This window comes from Hyposmocoma kahamanoa, unplaced genomic scaffold (assembly GCF_003589595.1).
Source record: "Hyposmocoma kahamanoa isolate Upper Pololo Valley unplaced genomic scaffold, ASM358959v1 63, whole genome shotgun sequence".
Classification (NCBI taxonomy): Eukaryota; Metazoa; Arthropoda; class Insecta; order Lepidoptera; family Cosmopterigidae; genus Hyposmocoma; species Hyposmocoma kahamanoa.
This window is the reverse complement of record NW_020653851.1, coordinates 14,916,928-14,938,809: the sequence shown is the minus strand read 5'-3', so window position 1 is coordinate 14,938,809 and position 21,882 is coordinate 14,916,928. Positions and strand designations below refer to the sequence as shown.

General features: G+C 35.2%; 2 protein-coding genes across 3 annotated transcripts in view; one reads left to right on the top strand and one right to left on the bottom strand.

Annotated features, from left to right (window-relative positions):
- Positions 1–3,926: 3,926 nt before the first annotated feature.
- Positions 3,927–21,882, top strand: part of LOC113230461 (RING-box protein 2) — a 53,846-nt gene continuing 35,890 nt past the window's right edge. For both annotated transcript variants that reach the window (XM_026464403.1, XM_026464402.1), the window contains exon 1: positions 3,927–4,255. In XM_026464403.1, the coding sequence (XP_026320188.1) occupies positions 4,102–4,255 (154 nt within the window). In that variant the 5' untranslated portion in view covers positions 3,927–4,101. The remainder of the gene's footprint in view (positions 4,256–21,882) is intronic.
- LOC113230460 (facilitated trehalose transporter Tret1) lies at positions 7,111–9,937 on the bottom strand. The gene is made up of 3 exons (XM_026464401.1): positions 9,786–9,937; positions 8,868–8,987; positions 7,111–8,695 (listed from the first exon to the last, which is right to left on the bottom strand). The coding sequence occupies exons 1-3, from the start codon at positions 9,867–9,869 to the stop codon at positions 7,427–7,429; spliced, it is 1,473 nt and encodes a 490-aa protein (XP_026320186.1). The 5' UTR covers positions 9,870–9,937; the 3' UTR covers positions 7,111–7,426.

The window sequence follows — 21,882 nt, the reverse complement described above, 5'->3', positions numbered from 1 at the left end:
TGGAAATACTTTATATTTATCTAAGTTAACTTTTACTACAGTTTCATTTTATTAAGTTAAAATTAAGCAGACTTAATTTTATACAAAATACGATAAGTTTTCGTAACTATCCTCAATTCTTGGACTTCCCCTGATTATGTTTAAAGATAAAATTGGAAATGAAACTATATTTTGGATTTAATAATAATGATAAACTTTTCGCAATATTTTTTCTAGAAGTTTCAACATGTTTTGTGACATTTAGTAAATTCCATTTACAGGATTTTTTGAGTAAAAACTAATTTTAATTTCAATAAAATTTGTCCCTGAAGTTAGTAATGTATGGACGTGTTTCGTGACTGCATTTTCTTTCAAAGTAAAACAAAAGTATTACGTTGAAATGTTAGCAAACTTTATTTCTTTCAAATTATAATTGCTATTGCTATTTCAGAATTTAACGTTACAATTTTAGCTATATATTATATTAACCGGAGACCAACGATACATATGTACTTACTTACTTGACTCAAGGTCAAAGTCAAAGCAACAACTCGACCGTATTTTTTTACTTAATTTGTTTTTCTTTTCAGTAATATAATAATTATAAATAGTAAGCGGAAAGCCCCTGGGTCAAAGCAAAATGAAATGTTTTGTACAACCAATAGCGACTTTGCCAGGGGCTTTACGTCAATTCCCCAACTATGGTAAACATGAGTGTTTACCTATGATATTTATCCATAGTTGTGGAATTATAATATAATTATTATGTGCCTACATAACTCATTCCCAATAGATATAAACTACCATGTCTGTCCACGGCACTATATACGGTACTGATTGATACTGTTTGACAAAATTCAAAAATAAAACACTGTCACTGTGTTTTGTTTGGAAGTGCCTTAAGACCCGATTACTATCAGAACCGAAGCCGAAGCGGTATGTCGCATATCGTTGAAAGTTCAATACCAACAATACTTATTATTATTATTATTTTATATATTATTACAAGTAACGACGTTTTGATAATATAGGGCAAAAGCACCAGTAGTGGCCTTTTAACGAGAATTTCAAATTTAGAATCTTAGTTATTTGTACAGAATAGGTAGGATAAAAAAATGTACCACACTGTTCGATCAATCGTTATTATAGCTTTAATATAAATAATATAAGAAACAAAAATCTTCTGTACTGATATTATATTTAGGTTTAAAGAAAAAATGGCACTTTTCCCCAATAGTCAGTCTCTAAAATCCAATAAACAGCCTCTATGTACCCTACACTTAGCCTTAAACTTATCAATAATAAAGAGATCAAAATCAACAATAATTATATGTGAAAATCATAGATCCTATATACTAAATCTATGGTGAAAATCAACTTAAAAATATTTGTACTTATATCTTACTCTGCTTGCCTGCCTAATCGGCATGCCATTTCGAATGTCTTGGTGCCATTTTTTATTAAAAATAATAAAAATACCCTCGGTAATATAGTTAAATAATAAATATATTACCCATACATAATACCTACATAATAAGGGACGGCTGGACATTGATACCGCAAAACCCATTTTCTAATAGGGCTGACTACCGGGTTTTTCACAAAAGTGTATAGGGAATGTTAAGTTAAATTTGAATAACGTAACGGTTTTAACGATATAATTTTTGTCATGATTTGAAAAATATACGATTTACCCAAAAGTCAGCTCCTGGAGGCTGAGCATTATATTTCATATAAAAATCGAGATCTCCAGTAGCCAGCCCCCTATTTCTATTCTGTTTATACGTAAATTAGTGATAAATTACTACAGTATTAATGTAATTGAATAGATGATTCGGTTAGGGGGTGGGTTAGGGGGTCGGTTAGGGGGTCGGTCAGGGGGTCGGTTAGGGGTCGTTTAGGGGGTCGGTTAGGAGGTCGGTTAGGGGGCCGGTTAGGGGGTCGGTTGAGGGTTGGTTAGGGGATCGGTTAGGGGGTGGGTTAAGGGGTAGGTTATGATAATAATATGGGTATAATTTTCGAGGAATTTGGGGGTGCTCATTACGAGTATAGCATTTATTTCTGAATCCAAGATTGCGGACACGACTTTTCAAGTAAATGCAATATGGGTATCACTTTCACGGTATTTGGGGGTGCTCATTACGAATATGGCACCCATTTCTAAATCCAAGATGGAGGACACGATTTCTCAAACAATGGCAAGTTGGGTATCATTTTCGATGTATTTGGGGGTGCTCATTACGAATATAGCATTTATTTCCAAATCTAAGATGGCGGACACGACTTTTCAAGTAAATGCAATATGGGTATCATTTTCGAGGTATTCGGGGGTGCTCATTACGATTATAGCATTTATTTCTTAGTCCAAGATGGCGGACACGACTTTTCAAGTAAATGCAATATGGGTATCATTTTCGAGGTATTTCGGGGTGCTCATTACGAATATGGCACTCATTTCTAAATCCAAGATGGCGGTCACGACTTTTCAAATAATGGCAAGTTGGGTATCGTTTTCGAGGTATTTGGGGGTACTCATTACGAATATAGCATTTATTTCTAAATACAAGTTGGCGGACACGACTTTTCAAGTAAATGCAATATGGGTATCATTTACGAGGTATTTGGGGGTACTCATTAAAAGTTGTGCCTGCCATCTTGGATTTAGAGAGGAGTGCCATATTCGTTACAACAGCACCCCAAATACTATATTGCCCATGCCATATTCGACCACGGAGGCAGTTGGAATAAATTTCTTATCTGTGAAAATGTTATTATTGCTTCATAATTGAGAGGGTGGGTGAGGGGATGAGTTGGTGGGTGAGTGATCCACTCACACACCCACACCCTAACCTACCTCCTAACTCACCCCTAACCCACCCCCTAATCCACCCCAACTCAAACCCCGACTGACCAACTAACCCAACCCCTAACTCACCCACTAAATCACTCCCACCCCACCCCAACCCACCACCTAATCCACCCCTAACTCACCCCTAACCCCCACAACCCAAACCCTAACTCACCTCCTGCACCACAAATGCAATAGTCTTGCATTAAAATACAATAATAAAATTGAACAAAATTCAGACTTTATTCAAAATAATAAGAGTTTTCAATAATAGATTCTTGCTTTGTAAACAATAGGACGTTCGGTAACTGTCATTCGATAATCAAAGTATAATGTTCTGTGTCGATAACTGTATTCTGAATAACGTTTGTAGTCTTTGCCGGTCGGGAAGTAATCGTACGGGTATTATGTCACGATTCGGTTTCGAATACGACACAGTTTGACGTTCGATTCGGGTGTTGTGAATAAAAATGAATAGAAATCGTACGATATCAAATCAAATCGGTCGACAATTGAGTTATCGTAAGTAAGGTTCTGAATCGACCCCCAGCTTTTCCGAGTCGAGGCATATAATACTGTGGGTGGGCTACCCGATCGGATCGATACTGATTTGAATTAAAATCAAGGCCCTGCAGCTTGATTTTGATATCCTCTCCCGATCGGAAACTGCGTCTTTTCCGAGTCGAGGCGTTTAATATTGCGGGTGGGCTACCCGATCGGATCGATACTGATTTGAAATAAAATCAGGGTCCTGATACGTCTTTCAAGACCTATAGTTGATCTGCGTCGGATGCTAACTAACCACTTCTACTGTATTTATTGTTCTGTGTTTGGAATAATTTAGAACATAATCGAACATAATATAGTTTTTTGGATTGTTCATGTTTATATTAGATTGACATATATTCGACTGAAGTCGTTGCCGTGGCCACAAAAATGCAAATAGCCTCTTAAAAAAAAATGCAATGTTGACGTTACTATGCGCATGTATGTACAAGTGTACGTTTTCGGTTCGCCAAGAAATAATTTGTTAAATGAAAACATTTATTTCGTTACAATTTTTTTTATTATTCACTAACTTGTCACATTCATAACGTATGGGAATTTTTTAACTTTGATTTACATCGTTGAATAGATATGAATAATTTGACGCACGAGACCATTCAAAATGTGAAAGCTACCTTCGTAAACACTAATCATAAGTAAATAAACAGTGTAAGCTGTTGTCTGGGTGCAGAAATAAAGTTTTAGTGATTTTTACGTTGTAAACGAGGATGTCGGGAGAAGATTGTGATGCCACCGATCGAGGTGATAACGACGGGCAGAAGCTAGACAAGATGTTCACTCTCAAAAAGTGGAATGCCGTGGCGATGTGGAGTTGGGATGTGGAATGCGACACTTGTGCTATTTGCCGTGTCCAGGTTATGGGTAAGTTGTTCAACACAATTTTAAAATATACATTATTCATAGGTAAAGCAAATTGCCATTAATAACGGATGTTTAATTTGTTATAACATACCCATTTGCAAAGCAGATCATTTCATCAGTTCATGTAAGAATGAGTAAGAAACTCGAAGGGCCGGTGTTTTATTTACAAATAAGCGATTTAATTATCTAATTTACTAACTGAACTATAGCGTAGAGTGGATGAATTGTGATCACTTCATTGGTAAATGCATGCAACAAATACAATACAATAAATGCAACTTTTGTTTTTTGAATCTAGTAATAAATGTGCATGTTATGAAAGTTGACAAAACATGGGCACGTAAATATGTCCAATACAGAATATACCTGCACAAAGTGACATTCGTTATAGATCTGCTGGCTACCAGCTACTTATTTGTGATACTGTACTTTTGCATAATAAAAATAATAAAATTTCCTTATGAAAGTTCAGTGAACATCTGCCAAATACTTTTTAATGTTTGGTTAATGGTACTATGCTTCTTTATAAAATAAACACCCCTAGATGTGAGATGATATTCCCACTATTTACTAGAGCGGAGAAAATGGACATTTGTGTTAAGCAACCCTTTAGCAGATGCTAAGACTTACATAAAATAAAATTAACTAAATTTACACTACTATTTGCCTTAAACTTCCTGAAGTTAAGAACCTGACTACAAAACAATTTAAACAGAAAATAGGAGAATGGCTGTTAGATATTGATTATCAACAAACTGAAGACTTAATATTAAAAAATTAGAAACTCATGACACGCTATTGCATAACACACACAACCACTTGTGTACTCATACATGAATGTCTTCACAGATAACCACACACATGCTTGGAAATTAAGTTATTTTCTATTTTGGATCCTGCGATACAAACCTAGGGCTTAGTGCAGAATACACTGGTTATCATGCCTTAGTTGCAACAATTTTTATTGTTAAGGAAAATAAATATCCTAATAATAACATATAACTAGTGGACAAATGTCACATTGCGAATGTATGGAATTTGTGCAAAGATGTCCTGTGAGTCGCCACCTGTAATATTTTTGTAACTGTTCTCTGTAAAAATTTCAGGTTGAGCATAAATACGAGTAAACAAGTTTATGCATTGGAATGTGAACCACCATATTAAAAGTAGTTTTATTTCAACTGTTACTGATTATGTTGTTTAAGGGAACCATTTATGTTGTTTTTCATATTTTACAGTTATTTGTTTGTGCTGAGAGAAAAAGTTTGTACCAATTCTGGTTACTAACTTATCAAACTTTAAGTTGTACACACAATTTCGATACTTATATAATCTAAAAACGAGGTAGGTTTAATTAGTATTCTGCTCAGTTTTAGTTGCAAAATTACATGTGATCAATTTCATAGTAGCATAAGGGATAAACCACACTTATCGAGACACAATCGCAATAAGCCGGTCAGAAAAAGCTTTTATGTCCATGTAATAAGAGCGAAAAAGACATTGTGCGTTTCGCATCGGCTCGTACGACGCGGCTCGCCACACGTTGCAACGAATCTGCTTTCTGAGAATTTCCGATCGCATCCATACGCAAGCGACGACGGATAATCGGCAGCTTCGACACCCGAGCGTCTACGCCGACGCCCGAACAGTAGCGACTTTTTAATATGATAGAACATTCCTTACAACTTTTATTCTTGTATAATTTCTTGAATAGTTGATAGTTTCGGAGAAAAAAATTATTATTTTTTTGTATGGAGAAATATACATTTTATTTTTTATCTCTTAATGTAGGAAAATGTGATGTGTAAAGTTGTTAGAAATGTTATTATCTGTCACTTAAAAAAAATTTGCTCGGTACTTCACAAGCTAAACTTATGTCCAAGAATTATCAATTATTATTTAATCGTGGGAACAATTTTAGGAATACAGAGCTGATTTTTTTCATATGATAAATAATAACATTCCTGATAACTTTTATTCTTGTGTAATTTCTTGAAAAGCTGATAGTTTCAGAGAAAAAAAAATGTTCAGTTTTTTTGTTAAGAGAAATAAACATTTTATTTTTTATCTTGAAATGTAGGAAAATGTAATGTGTGTGGTTTTATTTATATATAGGTCCAATCATTCTCTATCAAGAAAAAAATTATCCATCTGCAGGTACTTGCGGCTTTACGAGTAAAAATGTGTCAAAATTTGAGATTTGTTATTTATTTTTTAACACAATATACTAGTTTCTACTTAACTTTCATGTTATTGTTATAACACTCTGTAAATTACACTAAAATGAATTTTTCTTTAGTCGAAGCTCATGTATTTTGTTAAAAAAGTACAAAAAAGAGTTAGCAATTTTGCCGCACCTTTACTTACAAAGCCGCAAGTACACGCAGACGGATTATTTTTTTCTACATATAAAATGATTGCAACTATACTGTGAGTAACAAACGCACGTTACATTTTCGTATATTTTGAGATAAAAAATAAAATGTATATTTCTCCATACAAAAAAAAATTTTTTTTTCTTCCGAAGCTATCAACTTTACAAGAAATTATACAAGAATAAAAGTTGATAGAAATGTTATTACCTATCACATAAAAAAAATTAGCTCGATACTCCACAAATGAATCGTATGTCCAAGAATTATAAATTTGGGCCCACTGTGGTACCGCATCGAACGTCTGAACGATGTTTTCCCAAATGCCAAAATAAAAAATACACTACATACTATGTTCACAAAATAATTGACCAATTATAATAACAATTACATGTTGTTCAATTTAAATTATTTAATGTTACTTAATTAAAAGGTAAATTCTATAATGAAAATTACTTATTATTAAAAGATTTAAATAAAGATGAGAATATTATTACTAGTTACTTTATAAAATAATACACCAATATAATACTATACCAATTACTTGTATTCAAATGGAAATTATTCAAAATATCTTCACTAAATGAACATACTCGTAAAGATGAGAATTACATTGCAATACAATCGTGTAATATCAATTACTCATAATCGAGTAAAAAAAATTGTTAATGTATTTTTATCAAATTGCAAACTTGTTATGCTAAATGACTAATTATGTACAGCACCTACATCTACACACTTGTAAGTAACCATAAAGAGATTATTCTCCTACTACGCACAAACAATAAATGTGAGCTAATTAACAACCAAACGGTAGTGGTTTAATATTAGCGATGGAACTCATTCGTCTTGTTCTAGCCATTCGTCGCCCAGTTAACTTATTTTCAATCTGCTCTAAACTCTTTCCTCGTGTTTCTGGAACACACACTATGACAAAAAATATACCAATAAAGCAGATGCAACCAAAAAGCCAGAAAGTTCCCGCGGGGCCTATACCATCGACGATATTTTGAAAACTTTTTGTGACAATAAATGTACACGTCCAATTAAATGCTGTACATATTGATGCACCTGGACCTCTTATCTTTGCTGGCAAAATTTCACCCATCATTAGCCATGGAATAGGTCCGTAACCTAGTGAAAATCCCAGCAAATAAACCATTAAACACGTTAAAGGTAACCAACCTAGATGCGAAACGTCAATATGAAGATTTTCCCGCACGAAAAAGAATGTTCCCATTGCTACTAGCGTAATAGTCATCACTATGGCAGAAATGTACAGTAAAATTTTTCTCCCAGCAAAATCTATTACCAGGGTTGCCACGAATGTCGCCATGAAGTTGACAACTCCAACTATGATTGTTGATAGATTTTCATCGACTGCACTACCAGACATTTTAAATATATCGACAGTATAAAAAATTATAGCATTTATACCAGATAGTTGCTGAAACAGCATTAAACCCAAGGAAATTAAGATCGACTTCATGTATTTTTTACTAAACAATTCTTTTAAACTAGAATCATCACTTTGATTTTGTGCATCGCACATCGCCATATCACGAATTTCATTGTCAATCTTAGAATTCTTACCTCGAAGCCATTGTAATGATTCCCGAGCTTCTTCTGAACGCGATCGCGACAGATACCATTGCGGTGTTTCTGGGATGGCAAGCATTAACAAAAAGAAAGGAACGGACAACGCAGCCCCCATATAAGCTAATTGAGACCAGTCTAAGTATTTACCAGCGACGTAGCAAATTAAAATTCCTATATTTCCAAGCGCAGTTGGAAATAGCCCTAAAACTCCACGGACCTCTGGTTGGATAGATTCGCCTAGGTACACAGGAAATGCTAACGAGCCAACGCCGACGCATAATCCACATATTGCCCTTCCTAACAAAATGAGATGTACCGCTGAAGCTACAGCGATAAGTATCCAGCCAACAAAGAACGGCACTGCGGTGAATAGTATAGTTTTTCTTCGTCCGATATAATCGACAAGAGGTCCTCCGATGATTCCGCCGCCAAGAGCAGCGAGGGGCATCAAACCGCCGACCCAACTCGCCTGTTAATTAAAAAAAAAAAACACAAAATAGAAACATTCTTTGTAACTGTATGCGTCAAAAATCTATAAACAATTTTTGTTTCATTACAATACAATGCAAAAATTCTTAATTGTACTCCAAAATGGATGCAAATACAATACAATGATTAAAATAAAAACTCTAATTAATTACCTCTTCCTTAGTCACTGTTATCGTTGTGTTCAATTCCATAGACGCTAAAGCGGGTGAAGTGTAAGCGGAGGAGTAGCCGACGATCATAGAGCCCATTGAAACTGCTATCGCAGCGAGGACCTAAAAGTTGTATAAGATAAATAATATCTTACGGTTAATATTTTTCTTACTAACAGTTTTGTTAGGCATAGCACATTTTAGTACTTTTAAATAGTGACGTTTACTTTTGATTGGGCTTGGAGGTGTGCGCGCGCGACGCGTATGAACGTTTAATTTAAACAATCATCAACACTGATTGTGCCACTTTAGACTGTCAATTACACATTGCACGTTTTTGTAACAAGATTGTTTGCTATGTAAATAATATTCAAAAGATTTTACATAACTGATTTCATACAAATTTTTTAATCTGTCCTCGATATTATTGATGAAAGAGAAAAGCGTTTCAAATCAGAATTGCTACGTATTTATGTAGCTGCGGTTTGACTTCTTATTTTCATAAAATGATAACGTAATACACCGTGCTAATTCAAAAAAATGCGTGAACAGAACAAAAACATGTTACAGTTAATATTAGCACGATTTCAGTGCTGAAAGTGAATTTTTAGAAATAATCTCAATTCACAGTAGATGCTTTTTTGTTTTCCAATATACTTTATAAATGATGCAGGCAATAATGACGTAATAACAACTATTCTTAACTTTCACTAAACAGCAAAAAATAACAAGTATTTTCAAAACATACTACTTCCCTGTTATAGTTAAAAATCAATTAAGTCCACATACGCATTAAGCCCACATAACATCTAAAAATGTTTCACAAAATTTGTTTGATATCCTTTACGAGTTCATAATAGAAAATGTGTTTCGATTTTCTACTGAGGACAATATCTATGAATTAATTTTAACCACGCGCACCTGTGATAAAGTAAATTTCGGTTCTTCATATTCAACGACCCGACCAATACTATAGTGGGTGTCAGCACGCATTAAAATCTTCATGGTTGTATGGTTAATGACTACCTATCACACGAATGTTCACTGCACTACTGTTCGGATGTTAAAAACAATTTACAACTGCCGCTGAAAGTGTGCTCGCCATAAGCGAGTGAAGAAATGAAGTCTTTTGCCATGGTCACACCATTTATACCACGCAGTTCAAAGTTCTGATTGGCTTCGCCATATTATTTGAAATTGGCTTCTACTTTTGTTATTTTGTAGGTTCTCTAATTCGGGAAGGTATAAAACGATAGGTAGTTATATAAATCTGAAGTAATTGTTACTTATGCACGTCTAGGTTGTTCATTATACGTCAACCTTCAAAGTCAATACGTAACTTAAGGGTGAGAGTCAATGGATACAATTTTTATAGTGGCAGGCTTTTCCCTAAAGCAACCCTGTAAAACTTCAAAATTTATGTAATTATTTCACTAGATATTATATTATACTATATATTTCATTAGATGGTGAAATATGACACTAAACAAAAAGTATCTGTCTTATTTAGTATAAATATATGTTTTTTTTTGTTATTTCGTCTCTCACTCACCGAGCATCGAAACCCTAAAGTCTAAGCAGACCTAGAAACATCAATATTGCTGCTCTTTTTTAAAATAAGCTGTTCTTTGTTTAATTTTCTGCAGTCGTATAATGTCTATGTGATTAATATTTTAGTAAGCAACGTCATATCGAAATATTTTCATTTTTATCTTACTTGTCAGTGCATTGACAATCTCTTGGAGGTCATGAGCAGCCGTTCGATGCAGGTGGGCCAGGACAGAAAGTGGAAATTATTAAGGGAGACTTATTTTCTTCACTTGAGTTATTTAGTTTTTAAACTATTGTGAAACGCTTTTAAAACAAATAGTTTCCTACGCCTCACCAATTATTTCATAAGCATGGGCGTGTCTAGAATTCGATCGGACAATGGATACGGATCCGAATTCCGTATAATACCTATATCCTTAACTTTACCTGATTATTTATCCCAATTTCTCTGACCTGAAGTTTATCAATAATATTGCAATGAGTTTTTACTATTTAGAGTAGGTACATAGTAAAGAATTTGGTCCGTTACAGAATACGCATCGATCAAAAATATGAAATGTTATGAAGTTACATTGAAACTGTAATGGTCTTCGCCTATGCCACGAATACGTCATGCGCAGCGTCGTGTTATGATAAGCGAGCGAAGCAATGCTGGAAAATTGTTGCGATTGCTAACAATACCTCGACAAAGTAAAGGCAGTTTGGTAGTGGTAATCGTAGCGAGTTCCAAAAATGTTCACGTATTAAAAAATATTGAAAAAGTTCCTGCCTATGATTGCTCGAATAAGCTGAGGAGGCATTAAATAATAATAAGTCCAATTAATTAAGCATAGATCATTATACGCCCCCCCTGCCGGTCTGGAGCCTAAGGAAAGGATTAGGCGATAGTTCGCTCCGCTGCCAAATGAGGGCTCGTGGGAAACATTTTGTTGTTTGGGTTGTGAAATTCCTCGATACACAGGTCTCATCATGACGTTTTCCTTCGCCGGTAGCGAGAGATATTGCTGCTAAATATTATATATAAATATTCATAAATATATACGCACATTTGTGAATATTTAGTTCCTTACAAATTAAAGTCTTAGGTACATACCGCCACATAGTTTTGAACTGTCGACTTCTCAATTGAGAAACAATCGCTTTTCCATTAGGCTGCCACTACACTTAAGCGTAGATACAGACTATTATTTGCTTGTTCGGCTTTAAGTTGCTTTTTTGGGCCAGAACCACTCACAAATACTCACGAATTCCGCAACAAATGGCTGTCATTATTAAATGTTGAAGTTAAGAGACGAACAAGAAACAGACTCGGATTGTTTTACCTAACAGGGAACGCGTATTGTCTTTCTGTTCTCGTAACCATGAAACAGGTTAGCAATGTCTTGTCTTGTGTCATGCAGTGGATCAGCTAAGTAACATAAGCTGGTCACGGGCTAGACAAATTATTCTAGTTACCTTTCATACGTACTAAGAGGCCAGCTGTTCGTTAGAACCTTATAAATAAGCCAAAGATTTTATTGCGGATAGGTACTGAGTAGGTACGCCTTTTTCAGGAGTTACGAAGTTTTTTTGTTGCGGCATACGTAATGTATGTGCATCCGACATTTAAACATTCAATTGTTTTTTTAACGTTTTCGATATATAAACATTGATTACAATGAGAGCGATGGAGGGGCCACAGTGCCAGAAGATATCTAAGATTGACTAATATAAAACTGAATATATTATTGGTTGTTTAATAACAAGGCTTACAAGAAATATATATATATATGTATATAATACATTTTATTTTTTTAAAGTGAATCTTCTTAAAGGAAACTGAATGGTTGCAATAGGAGGGTAGAGGAAGTGCAACGCGACGACATGACTTTTTCGTTAATTTAAAATATTTAGTAGTGGTAGAGCTTCTTGTGAAAAAGTTCGTCGAAGCAAGTATTTCCACCATACCTCCTTTTTGCCGCCAAGCAGGAATGTGAACATTACAGCGTTCCGGTTTGAAAGGGTAAAGGTGCCTCAGGGTGACGGGCGCAGTGGCCTTCAAACCTTTAACACCAGGCGCATGATTTGTTCATCTCGTCACTTGAAATGATAAAAAATAAAAAGTATTTAGTTATTAAAATTGTTTGATAGAAGTACCTACCTGCGATCATCAGATGAAAAGTGGCTGACATTTTCCGTTATGAGCGTAGCGGTGATTATATATATATGCTATAGAAAAATATAAATTTTATTTTATTTTAACAACAAAGTTTCTATAGCATTTTCACACTTATCTTACAAATGTGTTATAGGCAGTACAAAAACCAATTACAGAAACTCAATACGTACCTATTCAAAATATGTGATATTATTATTGCAATTAAAACATTGGGTAGAAAAATAACTTTAAACTGGTACTATAAAAACAGAATTCATTTTATAGATAAATAAATAACTAAATTATTAATATAAATTGTCGTGTATGTGTCTGTGTATGTGTGTGTAATCCTTTTGGATATAAATCTTTTGGATAGGTAATTGAAATCAGTCCACTTCAATTTTTTTTTTATAAACTCGTTCTATCCCAGTGCTGGGCAAAGGCCTCCCTCTCTTTTCCCATTGTTCTCGATCTTGGGCAAAATCTGTTTTCAAAACTCTTTAACATAGAGAAAATACAAGAACAAAAAAGTTTAAAAAAGATACCACTTCGTAACTGTCAATAAAAATGTAAATAAAACAAACGTAAGTGTTTAGGAATAACCTGTTGTTCTTTCTCTTAAATAAAAAAGATCTTATAATTATTTTATCATTTAACCTGCTGAGGATTCTGTTGCTCAAAATTCCAAAACATTGTTGCGGAAGCGTCAAAAAAATGGAAAAAAAAACCGTATTCGATTTTAAAATCCGTATTTCAACATCTAGTGAAAAACCCACAAAAACTGGATTTTTAATTACGGATTATCCGGATTGTATTCCCTACTGACGTATTTATTTTACAATTTCTATTAATGAGATAAGGAAATCAGGGAAATTTTTAGTAGCAGTAAAGCCCCTTGTGGGAGAATTTGTCCAGAGAAGTACTGCCACACTACCTATTTCTGCTACCAAGCAGTAATGTTAATATTACTGCGTTCCGGTATTAAGGGTAGGGGTGCTGGTGAAATTACAGGTACATGGGACTTGTCAACCTATGTCTCAGGGTGACACACGCAGTGGCAGTATCTCTCATATTTTGGCTATTTAAAGCTGTGAGTGGCACTGCAACTACTATGGACTGGCGTGTCGCTTAACACCAGTCAGGCAGCAGTTACTCGGTATCATAAAAAAAGGATTTATTTAAATCTCACTTTTTTTAGGAAAATTATTCAGACAAGTTCTCATTTAACAAAATAACTATTCTCATGTCAAATCCCACTACACTGCCTCTGCGCCCGTCACTCTGAGATACAAGTCAACAATAGTCACAATAGTGTTAATCGTTAGACTATTTAGGCCGTCAAAATATTTTGTAATAGTTCTTAAACTTCACAACTGGATAACTACGATTATATATAAATAAAACTATTGGAACACCATTACCAATATGTCGTATTTTATTACGAGTACCTACATATTGAAAGCTATCAGATAACACACCTTTTAGTAGTTGAAAACATGTGCATTGCAAGACTAGGTATAAACACATTTTACATGCTGATTGTTAGCCATACCATAACATTTGCACGGGACATCTGCAGGACAGGTCATTAATAGTACAATTTGAACTCGCCTTGTATGTAGTTTAGAATAGCGATGCGCTGCTTTGAATGCGACTAATACTAATCATTCGATTGGGCAAATCCCTCGCCTGAGTCGAATCCAAGCACAATCATTCGACTCGAGTCGAATGACTATTATGTCGGAACCATTCACCATGTCCATATCAAAATACCCCTGTCCGCGTCGCATTTACGGTATTTACCGCATGTCAGAGAGGGCTAGGCAGATATTCTGTATGGAATCTATGCTATATCTATATCTATGGGTTAGCAATGATGATCATTCGGATCATTCGAATACGAAAATTAGTGAATTACTAAATTATGAGTCGAATGACAGGATTACTACTAATTACTAACGAGGCGAATATCGGAATCATTAGCAATCGCGCTTCACTAGTTTAGAACAAATTATTAACTTATAGGCAAAATATACTATTACAAAGCCATTTGAGTTTTAAGGAAGGTGAATATAAGTCTCATTGAGAAAATAAACACTTTAATCTGGTAAAACGTCATAAACTAAACGTAAACTTTAATTTGATTAGTTGGCACGGTTACAGCATTGTGATACTGGCTTGTTTTCAAAAAAACATTCGATAAATCGAAATAAGTAGAATGTGGGTGTGTAATAAAAGATATACTGGTATAACAACATTTGATATAATTTATAAGGATATAATTGAAAAAGGATAAATGGAAAAGGATCACTCATTGAATATGATCAATAAGAGGTAAACAATAATAGGCATAATTTCAAAGTGTATAATAAACCTTCTATATAGTATAGCAAACATTAGATACAATGATAAGGAAAGATTATGAACTAATTTTATAAGTATTACGAGTATAATGTATTAAATAATATAACACATTATATTGTTTTACACAATGTTGAAGCGCCTAAGTGAATAAATTAGCAAATATACCTGTAAGAAAAACATGACGAATCTTTATTTATTATTGCATGTGGGTGGGTATGTTTTTCACGAGTTTATGTTGACATAAACTAATACAATAAGTAGTAGTTAAAAGTGAATAATTGAGTGTTGCATCGAAATTTTGTATTGGCACTTCGTCGGCCGCTGCCGCGCACTCTCAGAGTCGTATTCTAGAACTCTACTCAATGCTCAAGTCAGGATTGCACTGGAAACACAAGCACTGGAAATACGACCCTAATGGCAGGGACTTGAGTATGATTTCGAGTGCTTTAAACCATACTCGAATCCTGACTTGACCATTGAGTAGAGTTCTAGAATACGACCCTTAGTTCGCTCGCTCCGCTCGCGTACCATTATGGTTGCAGTTCTAACCTAACCTACGGGAAATATCAGTTCTATACGATTATTTTCATGTGTTTTCGAGCCTAATGCTCCTCGCTGCCTTCGTCATTGCATCTAAAAAACACTGAGATTATATTTATAATACATTATTGTACTCAGTGAATGTTATAATATTCTGAAATGTTTGTATAAAATGTACATTATGCCATCTTTTTTGTGATTGAAAGTTATTATATCAATCGTGCATTATATTCAATGACCTTTATATCATGCAATAATTATGTCAAATGTCTGTATACCATAAATTAATTATACCCGTTGAGCGATATCGGCCAAAAATATGTCATTTAATGTTATATCTTACGAACCGCACCCATAGAATGTCAATGCGTAAACACTGAACGAAATAATTAGATGAACAATTTAGGTTCCGGATATCGGTATTGCTGCTGGTATTATAATTACCGGTTTTTACAAGTATGGCGCACTTAGGGTCGTATTCTACAACTCTACTCAATACTTAAGTCAGGACTTGAGTATTGCAGTGAGCACTGAAAATCATACTCAAGCCCTTGCCATTAGGATCGTATTTCCAGTGCTTGAAACCATAGCCAAGTCTGCTCAAGTCCTGACTTGAGCATTGAGTAGAGTTATGGAATACGACCCTTAGAACGATGTAAATCTTTACTTAACAAATTTTAAGCTTCATTATCACTCACATTTCTCATTGACAACCATTTAATAACAAATATATTATTGAGTAGTGCAGTTTAAAGTGTCAAGACTTGTATTATATATATTTAACTGCCTCTGTGGCCAAACGGTTACCATGCCGGACTGCCACGCGGAGGTCCCAGGTTCGATTCCCGGGTCGGGAGAAATATTTGTATGGCCTACATTTATTTCTCTCGTGAGTTTGGGTGTAATTTGTGGTTGTCTATGTGTGTGTCCATGGCACCCGCGACACAGGGTTTCCCTAGTGCGGGGCTATGTTGAGTGTGTGCGTTATTATTATTATTATTAAATTAAATAGTTCACACATGGAATAACACTATTAACTGCCGTTCACGACTTTTTTAACGTTACGACGACAGATTGTCGTGACAATCGGAAGAGCTAGAACGGCAGTCTTCAGACGATAAATAAAACGTCACGATAAAAATGTGACGACAGATAATCGCAACTTCAAACGATTCTGTCGTGCGAACGACAAGGCGGCTACCGTGAACCGATAAATTGTCGTCACGATCTAGTGAGAACAGCTAGACACGACAGTCGTTCAACGATAAAATAAACGTCCACGACACAGTCAATACAGATAGTCGTGATATGGGAATAGGCTAGATGTAACCGTCGTCCAACGATAAATAAAACGTTACGACGTAATTAATTTGTGTAGGGCGTCGTCATTGCGAGAGTACGTAAAACTTGTGTATTTTGGATATTTATTTTGTTGAATATCATGATACTTTTATACAATACACACGAACCAGCGACCTCGCCATACTGGGACCATTGCTCTCCCAACTGAGCTACGGAACAAGTCAGCAAATCTTACGAATTTATCTATGTGCTTGTTGGAGATTTTGTTTTTGATTTTAACAAACTTATTTTGCCTTAGCGCCAACTGTGAGAAATCTATGAATTTTGTGTATTTTCGTGCAAACTTTTGTGTTTGCACACACGTTATGCCGCTGCGAGAATTGATGGTAAGGGCGGCAGTCATGGCGTCACGTCAGCTGCTTCGGAGCGGGGGCAGCGACGAAAGGGCAGGCAGATGAAGTTCACAGTAGACTGACGTTACTGACATAACTGACGATGCAGCATGCCTGTAGTGAGTGGCGTGGTAGGTGCGACAAAATGACAGTTGTTTATTTGCACATTGATTTGGTTTCTTTGATCCCTGGAACGACGACTTTTGGCAACTATTGCTGGATTTTGAAAGGCACAATCGTGACACCATAAATTGAACATTACAAATAAAAAACTGCGTTACAAATAAAATAGTTATTTGTTATGCAAGGCTGCAACAACTGTTGTTTGACGCGAGTGTTTGTATTGAAACCTGAGCAAACGAAAGAAGCTAAGATTTAACCATGAGCGAAGCGAGTGGTTTAAAAATAGATTGCTGAGCGTAACGAGGGTTTCAAGGCACGAGACGCAAAACAACTTTGCTGCCGAGCGAAACACACAAGTTTTCACCTGACGAGGAAAATGGTAGACGAACGAAAAACAGTTGAAAACTTCTTTGTTTTTAATCAAAAGAAAAAGTTTACCTCCGAATGCGTTCTGAATTTGCACCTCGTGAATTTTTATTATTGCCTGTACTTATATTTTGTGTGATTATTGAAATTATTTTAGTTCTTCGACGAATTAAAATAATTTAATAAACATAACTAGTTATCATTGTCAATTTAATATCAACAATAATTCTTATTATTGTTAACGCATACAAAGTTTAGTTAAGGCTTACAAATCTTACTTATATAGCATACCAACGGATTTATATTACATAAATAAGTAATGTACGACAAATCGTGTAATTGAACGTGTCTTTAAACCTTTTTTCATCGAAAGAAAAAGTTAGGTGCACCACAGTCCATCGTCAAGTTCGAATCTCAAAAACCTTTTCCACGCTAGCGTGCAAAAAACGTTTTTGCGCGCAGATTTCTAATGAGAATGAAAGCCTTTCCGAGCTAGTGAGGTGAAAACAAATTTGTATCCTTTTATACTTCTCGTCTAATAAGAATACGTATATATTTTTTATGCAACAAGTATTTTTTTAGGTACGGCTATTAGTAAAGTAACTAAAAAGTAAGCACCGAAGTCATAAAAGTTACAAGGAAACTGTATTAGTAACCATTAAGTTTTTTTTCTGAAAACAATTTTGGCTTATATTTTTTTTATTGAATTGATTTTTTTTTTGTGAAATTATTCTGTTATACTTATTAATACAAAGATAAAACACTTAGAACACTTAAAAAAAATTTTGCATAGTCAATTTTTTGGTCAAGCGTGAGTTATTCATAAAAATCAAAATTTTTTTTAGCGCTGAACGACTCAGTTTCATGAAGGGATAATTGCATTGTATGAGACGACCAAAATCGGGACAACTGAAATTTCATAAAGTATTTTTCATACAAAATAAATAAAATTGACTAATTTTTTTAATGCTAATGGACTCAGTTTCTTATAAGGATGACTTCATTGTATGGGAAGGAAAAAATTGGGACAGCAGAAGTTGGTCAATTGTAATAAAAAAAAAATCATACAAATTAATAGATTTTGTCAATTACGTTACCTGTTACTAATTACGCGTAAAATCAAGATTGTTCAAAATGATATAGGCCGGTACCTCAAAAATTAGACGTGACAGGAACATAAGATATTATAATATAATAAATACTACCTAAATATGTACTATAGGTATAGAATAAATAAATAAAATAAATAGTAATCTATTACAGGTATCTGTTTTACGAGTACTGATTGCGCATCACACAGTGTTATTAATAATTTCGACCTAGTACCTACACTAGTAACAATATGACTATCGTAACTTTACTATATTTAACTGATTTTAACTTCTAAACGATGCACTTAACTTTTATAATCTGTGGAACTTTTTATATACATACTCACTCCACCTTCTATCGTTTATATTCATGAGTGTCAATTTGCGGAGCTGATTACAACCCGTACAGATTATAATTGTCTAATCTTGAGTATTGAAATATTATTACTCAGTGTCTTATCACATACTTTTTGTTAGTAGTCAAAGCAAAATCGCACAATGAACTGTTGATTCAACTAATTCGCACGGCACGCCTGGCACAATCTTAATAAATTCAAAATATTCACCTAAAGCTCCCTCACTACGCGTAGATTATTACTACAGTAGTGCATTGAAAGTAAATGGCCGTGTTGTGTATTTCTAACTGCATAAACACCATTGCGAGTGTCAATAGTACAAAAGGAGGCATATCCTTTCACGGGTAAGTCATTTTAAATAACTTAAATCCTGGTTTTATAAAGTAAATACCAAAAAACAGAACTAACTTTCGTTACAATCACAATATAGCTAAACTCAAATTTCATTGCGTACTAAACAAAATGCATTCTGCGCTCAACACTTTACGTAGCGAGCAGCCTATAACAAATTAAGTTTCATATTAACTCTCATGCCTAATGTTGCGGAATGGCACCTGTAAAATAGTGACGTAGTAAAGATAATTATGAATTTATCCACTAAATCTGGAAGACATTATTTTGAATAAAATAGCAATCCATGTTTACTTTAATAATTATATATAATTAATAGTTTCTTATCGTTATTAGTAAATTTCGTTATCGGTTCACTTTAATAAGCTTTAAAGATAGGGCGGATTACAGTACCCGTCAGAAGATACGTAAAATGGCCGAAACTGTAATAAACCATGTTACCATTGAATCCCAGAATTTCATATTGAAACAATATAATATTTCGAAGCAATATATTTGTCTTTTATTCCATCAGTTCCATCAATGTGCGACCGAAAATCCTGTGGTACATTTGATACGTGCTGTTGGAGATAAATGTGCTATTCCGTTATCTAATCACTTTAACAAAAAGCCAAGTATTAAATAAACATATACTTTTTCGAGGTCGGTCCTATTGTTATTTATTTTTCTATTTCTCTACATAAGCTATTTCCATAGTTTTCTACATAAGTTTTGTTTATAGTGCCCCTCCCTATCAAACTCTTGTTATGCGCGAAGGGCACTATGACCTGTGCGAGCGAACACTTCTTCAAGGTCAGTCCCATATCGTTCTACATAAGTTTTGTTTATGGTGCCCCTCCCTATCAAACTCTTGTTTATGCGGGAAGGGCACTATGACCTGTTCGAGCGAACCCGCACAGGGATCATCCAAGTCAGGTCCTAACCCCGGATCAGCACGTTTGCACGGACTTCATCCGGTTCTCTGTAAGAGTAGCCCCGGGTACCGCGTACCGCACCCTCCCTATTTTCCAAATAGGTACCGGAGCTACAGGCATGCTCACTTCCCGTCGCGCTCTGCACTACTAACGGTTGCTACCGCTGAGCCGCCGACTCTTAGTCGACTACCAAATCTCCTCATTAGTGGCGGAGCTGTAAGGCACGCTCACGCGAATGAACGGCGTGTCTCCAGTTCCCAAATTCCTACGCGGTCGGACGGAACGGAAGATGTCTAGCTCGTCCTCTACTAGCTCTCTGGGCTAGTGCCGGAGATGCCAAGCAGCAGTGTCCTACGACAATGTCCGAACATAGCTACCGACTACTTAGAGCGCAACTTACTTGAAAAATCACGTGCCCCTTTGTCACGTGTTTTTCAAGGTCAGTCAGCAAATTAAAATTTAGCAGCAGTAGAGCTCCTTGTGAAAGAGTTCATCCAGGGTAGTACCTCAGCTTACCTATTTCTGTCGCCAAGCAGTCAGTCAGTCAATAAAACCATACATCCATCTCAAACGATTTAGCCGAAAAGCTGGTGTCCTACCTGATGCAGACCTCTTCTTGAAGGCTTCGGATTTTTCTAGTACTCATTATTCTTAATCGAACACAATCCTTGTACAATTATTTGATCCACCTCGATTCGTTCTAAGAGAGCAAAGATGTAGTACGGTAGAAAATGTATGGCGGCCATATTGGAAAATGGAGAAAGCAAAAATTTTATACAAATTTGTATCACGGGCTCCCAAATATGCAAGGGTATTAAATTTCAACCAGATCATAACACCTTTGTTCATCCGGCGATCATCTTGAAAATAATTTTGACAGTCAATTAGTTCCTGTCGCTCTTTACAGTATTAGTTTGAACATGATCTGCCTATATTGAATAGTTTCCGAGATACAGCTCCCCGAAATTTGTATGGTGATTGTGTTGTCATCTCTTTCTCAAACGCATTAAGCGCCCGCGCCTCATCAGTGCACTAGCTCACGGACTGGGGACTGGATAAGTGGGATAGCCCACCGCAATTGTAGTCTATCGCGAAATGCCGCGTGGTTTTTTTATGTAAACAAGAGATAGTGAAAAAGAATTGCTACTAGGTTCACCAGAACCTGCATTGCCATCAAGTAGTGCTCCTTCCCATTATAGACAGCAAGTGCGTGACTACTACTTATGGGATGATGTGAAACGTTTAGTTTACAAGGAGGAGATTACGAGTGTCGAAGAATTGCGCGTCAAAATTGTCTCTGCTTTCAAACTTGTGAAGTCAAATGTGCTAGTGCTCAGAAATCTGAAACGAAACAACGTGCGAATCTTTGCATAGCCGGTGGTGGTGGACACTTCTAGCAATACTTTCATGTAACATAAAAATCGTAAATACCGAATCTAAGATACAAAAAACTTTGTTCAGTCAACTTTTCTAATTATTGTAAATAATTAGTAAATTATAACAATACATAATCATGATAAAAAATAGGTAA

Excerpts from the sequence above, each read along its gene's own strand:
- LOC113230460 (XM_026464401.1), bottom strand. The coding sequence starts at position 9,869 with ATGAAGATTTTAATGCGTGCTGACACCCACTATAGTATTGGTCGGGTC. Across the intron at positions 8,988-9,785 it reads CGAAATTTACTTTATCACAG|GTCCTCGCTGCGATAGCAGT; the intron begins GTGCGCGTGGTT and ends TACAACTTTTAG. Across the intron at positions 8,696-8,867 it reads TAACAGTGACTAAGGAAGAG|GCGAGTTGGGTCGGCGGTTT; the intron begins GTAATTAATTAG and ends TTTAATTAACAG.